This window comes from Papaver somniferum, unplaced genomic scaffold (assembly GCF_003573695.1).
Source record: "Papaver somniferum cultivar HN1 unplaced genomic scaffold, ASM357369v1 unplaced-scaffold_6, whole genome shotgun sequence".
NCBI lineage: Eukaryota > Viridiplantae > Streptophyta > Magnoliopsida > Ranunculales > Papaveraceae > Papaver > Papaver somniferum.
Genome location: NW_020648748.1, coordinates 262,507 through 269,244, shown reverse-complemented (window position 1 = coordinate 269,244; position 6,738 = coordinate 262,507). Strand labels below are relative to the sequence as shown.

At 38.7% G+C, this 6,738-nt stretch overlaps 2 protein-coding genes across 2 annotated transcripts; both read right to left on the bottom strand.

Annotated features, from left to right (window-relative positions):
- Positions 1-2,312: 2,312 nt before the first annotated feature.
- On the bottom strand, positions 2,313-3,044 carry LOC113343479. The gene is made up of 2 exons (XM_026587646.1): positions 2,593-3,044; positions 2,313-2,460 (listed from the first exon to the last, which is right to left on the bottom strand). The coding sequence occupies exons 1-2, from the start codon at positions 3,042-3,044 to the stop codon at positions 2,313-2,315; spliced, it is 600 nt and encodes a 199-aa protein (XP_026443431.1).
- On the bottom strand, positions 3,045-3,665 carry LOC113343478. The gene has a single exon (XM_026587645.1). The coding sequence runs from the start codon at positions 3,663-3,665 to the stop codon at positions 3,045-3,047; it is 621 nt and encodes a 206-aa protein (XP_026443430.1).
- Between the last annotated feature and the right edge of the window lie 3,073 nt (positions 3,666-6,738).

The window sequence follows — 6,738 nt, the reverse complement described above, 5'->3', positions numbered from 1 at the left end:
GGTATTTTAGATACGAGGTATTATATTTACTCTATGTATAGACCCCATAAATAAAAGGACTAAATTAAAAATACACGTAAAATTTTTTGCACCTTCTCTTGGAGATGCTCTTAGATGCGCAGGTCTTTTTGTCCGGCATAACGAGAGGCAACACATGCTTACGTAACCCACTATTTAGGGCCAAGCACTATGGTCCTCCATTTCTCTTCCCTATCTCTCATTTGTAGGGATAAATCCCAAAACGCAACCATTATGATCTCTCATATTCTTACAATCCAAGGAAAATATTTTTCCTTCCCTACAAAGTAATCGTATCTAATACGCTTTGTAGGGAAGGGAAATATGACAGAAACTCGGTTTCCGTCAAAATTTCTGCTTTAGGGAAACTCAATATTCATAAAGTCGTTGAGACGGAAACCGAGTTTCCGTAGCATAATTGACAAAAACTGAGTTTCCGTATCCGAAAATATATTTGTTTGATATTTTTTCTTTACACCTCTCTCACACCCCATCCTAACCATCCATCACTAATAATGGCTTTATCCTCTCCACCGTCGGATTGCAGTGGTCATATTTTCAAAAATTTATCAAAAATCCCCTATAAATACAACTCTTACTCTCTATTCAAATCACTCCAAATCCTATTATTATAAATAGTTTTTTTCACTTAAATTTCTCAAATCATCTTCTTTAAGAGTTTTTTTAATTTTCCTTTGCTCATCTCATCATAATGTGGAAACCTCAAAGGGAAAAAAAATAAGGAGTGAGATTTACTACTTTGGAAGATCATCACATTGTTACTATTTCCTTACTTCTAGATGGAGGTAATTCTAAAGATATGAATGCGTTATATAAAATCCTTTTTGACAAATTTGTATTTTATATATGAAAGAGAAATGAAGCATCTTTTTACAAATTTTGGCGCAAACGAATTATTTGATACTCGTATACTGTAATAAATACTGTAATACGCATTTTTCCCCCTTGTTGTATTAGTATAATAACAGGTTTTGTCGGTGTACCTCTAAGTAAGCCCTCACGAGACACAACTCGTCCTCCATTGTCACCTGGGGTTTAAAGGCTTGTTGCACGGGCTAAGTGTAATCGTGTTTCCTGCGAGAGTGTCATATTTTAATAAATTTGTATTGTTTCGTTTTTTGGAATCTTTTTTCAATAAACGTACTAGCCTTCATAGATCAAATCAATAGTACCTGATTGGATCCTTATGGTGTTGTCAATTCGCTTTGTGTCATAGAACAGTGACATCAATAATTAATAAACCTTGACAAATAGGATCGTTATTTTCACAATAACACACATCCAACCAAGACATCTTACTATCCGAGTTACAAATTATACTCATCCTGTGTCTCGTCTACACTATCATTTTCGTTTAGTTTTTTCTTCCTCCATAATAATGGTGAACTATAGCACACGAGAATAGATTGCCTTTATCAGTTCGTGGGTGATCGTTGCACAGCAGCGTGATTACATAATTTTTTTGGTTACCAATAACGTGTTTTGGGGCCGAGTTATGGCTTTGTTTACACACTCTATACCAAACCACCAGAAAATTAGCCAATCCATTCAATGCAGAGTGAACACGATCAAGAGAGAAGTCCGACGTTATTTAGCAATTCAAATAAATTTATATCGAACAGAATCCTCTAGACTTAGTTGCGCAAACATCGGAAGTGATTATCATTTCCTTTACCCAATATCTCTTGGGTGTTATATCAATGTCCATACTTATTTGATATTTTAATATGATGTTGCAGGAACGCCGGGCAAAAGAAATATATGTGCAAGAAAGAGGACACGAGTTTAGGTTCTACAACTGTTATCTCATTTTGAAGGCCAACTTACGGGAATACAACCCAGAGCTAACACCAAGGCCTGATCACAACCCCCGAAGTTCGGATGAGGATGATGAGTAGTTTATAAATTTAGTTTTTGTGGGTATACCTCTATGTAATCCCTCGCAGGACTACAACTCGTCCTCTAGGATCACCTGGGGGTTTAAAGGCTTGCTGCACATGCTAAGTGCAGTCCTGCCCGGCGACAAGGGTTATGGTTTACTAAAGTGTTATCTTGCATTATATGTTAAACCTCAGTCCATATCCTTTGTTCCTCAACACAAAATAAATCAAGCAGTGTTAAAACAAACATGCTAAAACCATAGTTTGTAACTAATATTCCAAGACACACCTTACAAACATAATCTTACTGCACCATAAATTAAAAGAAATACTAAAACAACAAAGGCAACATACCAAATTACATTTGCAAAGTATTATAATAAAATCTTGTTGTTACTCCCCATCCTCGAAAAAGTTCCCGTATACCTCTCCTTCGTCTTCAGGAGGATAAGCATCATTTTCAGGGTCAACGTCTTCTGAATCCATGTACACGTCTACAGGGTTTTCTATAATAATCGGTGCATTTTCTTGGAAACCATCCCTATGACGTTCCCAAATGTGCTTTGTCAGATCCAACCTCAGTCTTTTACATGTAATTGGGTCCGCGAGAGCAAAGACTGGCATTCTCAGTTCACCCACCACTGGTTGAGTTGGTTGTTCCTACACCATTCACCAATCCTGTGCACAATACTCATTCTCCACAACCATGTTGTGCATTATCATGCATCCTCTCATTATGGATTTCATATCTGATTTTTTCCAATACATACACGGATTATTCACAATAGCGAATTTGCGTTTGAGAGTACCAAAATCTCTTTCCACATCTTTCCTCTTGGCCTCCTGGTATTTGTTGAAGAGTTTCTTTTTTCGGCATAGGATCGATTCTTTGTAAGCAACCACGAGTACCTTATACCTTGGATATATATCATCAGCCAGGTAGTAACCTTCATAGTACATGTGTCCGTTTACAACAAATTCACACCGAGGGGCAACACTGTTATTGACGTCGTCAAGCACATCAGAATGGTTTAAAACATTGATATCATTGTTTGATCCCGGCTTTCCAAAAAATCCATGCCAAAACCATCTATCGAAAGAAGCAACCGCCTCTAAGATGACCATTCATGCTCTCTTATGGACCGAATAATGTTGACCTGCCCTGTAAGTTGGGCATGCCGTCCATTGCCAGTGGAGGCAAACAATACTTCCTAGCATCCCAGGAAAACCCCACGCAGCATTCTCCCTCAACAACCTATCTGTATCATCCTGTAACGGTCGACGCATGTATCTATCATTAAAACCATACATCAGTGCATCAAGAAACCTCTTCAGATTCCTGTAGATGGTACGGGCACCCATTTCCGTATAATCTTCAATGCTATATGGAGGGACGGCCTTGCACAAACACTTCATGACGGCAATCATTTTCATGTGCGGTGAGTGACCCATAATTCCAGCTACATCGGGACGTTGTTCGAACTCATGATCCATCTCTATATTTTTACTTAAGATACGAAGAAACAATGGTCGATACATACCAAAGCGATAATGAAATTTTTTATTCCCGTAAAAATAATTGAAATTGAAGTAGTCTTGCATCATCCTCACATCGGCGGAGACACGGTCCCTATGAGCCAATTCCTTGGATGCCACTTGAACGGGAACCGGTTGATATAAATTATGAGCACTTTGTACAATATATTTATATGCTACCACGACATTATCGTCTTCCGAATCATCCATTTCGTAATTAGCCCCCGCTTTCATTCTCAATAGTGTTTTGAAATAATCCATAGAGCACCGAAATTCAAACAACTTGGATTTGATGATTATGGTAGATTGATAAACGAATAACGAAAAATTATAATTGGGTGATTGAAGAAGACAGGGTACCGTTGTGGTTCAAAAAAAAGTTTAGTGCTCTATATTTAAATGCAGCGCGCACCTGGTTGGGGACCTGGAAACTGGTGATAACTGAATCGTCAGATTCTTATGTCCGTTGAAAATCTGATGGCTACAAATTCGGCGAGGTTAGGGACGTCTCCCAGGCTACCCAGGAGACATCGCTACATTTCTGAGAGCCGTTAGATGTGCAACGGGCGGAAATATCTACCGGCTACAAAATCCGGCCTCCAACGTTCGTTCTTCCAGGGCGAGTCTTGCTACATCGCTCAGCGAGGATATGGACTTCGCTTGGATTCCTAGCCGTATGATTTCAACGGGATTAATCATCGTGCGGTTAGCAATCAACATACATGCAACGACTATATTTAATTCGAGTTGCTATATATATATACACGCCTGGTTTGTGAAGAGTTATCCCACCAAACTCCAAAAACTTCACATATCTGTCTCCTGATACCCTTTTTTTTTTTACTTCACGGATGGTCAATTACTCCACCCGAGAGGATGTCGCCCTAGCAAGAGCCGTTGTCAGTGTCACAAGAGATGAAGTTGTCGGACATCAGCAAACCGGTAAGCGATTTTGGGGTAGAATCGTGGATGAATTCAACAAACAATTTGCTGTCCCAACCACACGAAACAAAGGTTCTCTAAAACACCGAGCAGGTATCCTCAAAAAGGAGTGTAAGTTGTATGCCGCAGCTGTTGCCCCATTTCTGAAAAATGGACCAAGCGGTTGGAACGAAGAACAAAAGGTAAAACTATACATATATTAATCAAGTTTATAAATTAGTTTTTTTTTATATTATATATAATCAAGTACTAATACGGTTAATCATATGTGTTGCAGTATCAGGCAGGTCGAAAGCAATATGAGATGGGTCCCCCACCGAAAATTTGGAAACTTGAGCAAGTATTCCAAGTCTGGAAGTACACCATGGAGTATATGAACCCGGAAACTGTTAATGAAAACCGACCCAAGTCTGAACCGTCTACGACTCCTTTTCCCAGCTCGGATCCGGAATCGATGGTTGATTTGAATGCAGATACTGAAGATGGTTCTGGAACAAGTAGCCAAGGCCGCCGTCAGAGATTTTATGAAGAAGACGACCCGAGAGAGATCCCCGGTAGGGATAAGTTGAAGAGGGTCGCTGCAGAGGCTAACACAGTCGACAAAGGAGCCACTAGACTTGCTTCTCAAATGAGGGAAAACCACACCGCCAGAATAGCCTCATTAGCCAACGGTGAAGCAATGTTTCGTGAATATTTGGATATACAAAGGCAAAAATCTGAGATGAACCTTATGGGGATAAACTTGAGAAAAATGCATGCGTTAGAAAGAGCTGCAATGGAGAGACTCCAGAATATTGTATTGACCCGACTCGGACTACCAACACACGGCCAACAAGCACCGGAAGATGATGATAATGACGAGGAAGATGATGAAGATGAAGATGATTATCAAGGTTACCCATGAGACTTGAGGAGTTGTAATTTTCTTTTAATTGCGTGGTTGTTTGTTTCTTAAATTCAACAATGTCAAGAAACTATGTAACGCTATGATCCAAACAATAGTCTAGGCTTAATTAAGTTATTATTATGTTTTAATTTTAAAAAGCTCTAGTCGTATTAGTTTATTTTCACAGACTTGATTGGTGCATTTGGTTTTCGAATTAATGATGTAAGACCGGTTTTAGTAGTTCCAAACATCGTTACAAAACTAACTACTCTTTTTATTAATCTCCAACATGGGTGAATACGATACACTGCTTAGTTTTTCGACAACGAAACATATCTCACTGCCAGGTGAGATATGTCTCGGGATGGTTTACAAGAGGTATACCAACAAAATATTGTTTTCGATTTTATCCGTGCCCAAACAACCTTCCTGGATTGTACTCATCCATTTTATCTTTCATAAGAACGTAGCATTCGTAAAACTTGAAACTGCGTCCGTTCTCTTCACGAAATTTTGTCTTTTCCATTGTTTCCTACACGCAACAAAAAAAACCCAAGGTAAGTATATGTAATTTTATTATCTTTCAAAAGAAAACTTAATTTTAAACAATAATTGCTTACGATCGTCATTTCCTTTGTAATGAATGCCGGTGGCAAGAGTCTTATAAGGGTAGCTTGGATGGCAACATACATATTCACATCTCTTTTGATACTACCAACTCAGTATCTTACAGCTTGCTTTGATCTATTGTTTGGATTCTTGAAGTTTTCTAGGAAATGAGAATAGACCAGGTTCCAAAAGTTGTTGGGTGGTGCTACAACATCAACTGCAGCCGGAGCTATCGTTACAGCAATCCATGTAAATATGATTGTAGTATCTTCTTCAACGGTGAAGCTGACATTCATTCTAGAAGCTAGTAAAATCTTCAAGATTGGTTGGGCAATCCACATCAATACCCGGTACTCTATTTATAGGAATAAATGATGGATGTGTCTCCCCTCCTTTTGCAGACTCTTCACGGATGTGTCGTCCCTACCTTGCAGCTACTCTTCACGGGTGTTTAATATCTTTAAACGGACCGATGTTTTTAAGTGGAATAACTTATCATGTTCATAAACGCCCTTTACTGTATCAAACACCTCTCGGATTATAAGGAAAGACCAATTTCTTGCCAGATGAGATATTAAAACGACCTGAGTTGTGTTAAATCAATAATGACACATACGTTTTCAGAGATAAGTGTCGCAAACACAGCTAAACTCTGCAGATGATTTGATAACTCAAAATAATGCACCGATGGTAAATTTTTACCTATAAATACCCTTCGTATGAACCATTACCAACAATATCACAAATTTTTCCTAGTTTTACCATATTTGTATCTATGTTGAAATGTCAACCAAGTACAACCCACAGGAAGACAAGGCTCTGTCACGGGCTTACTGCAACGTTTCG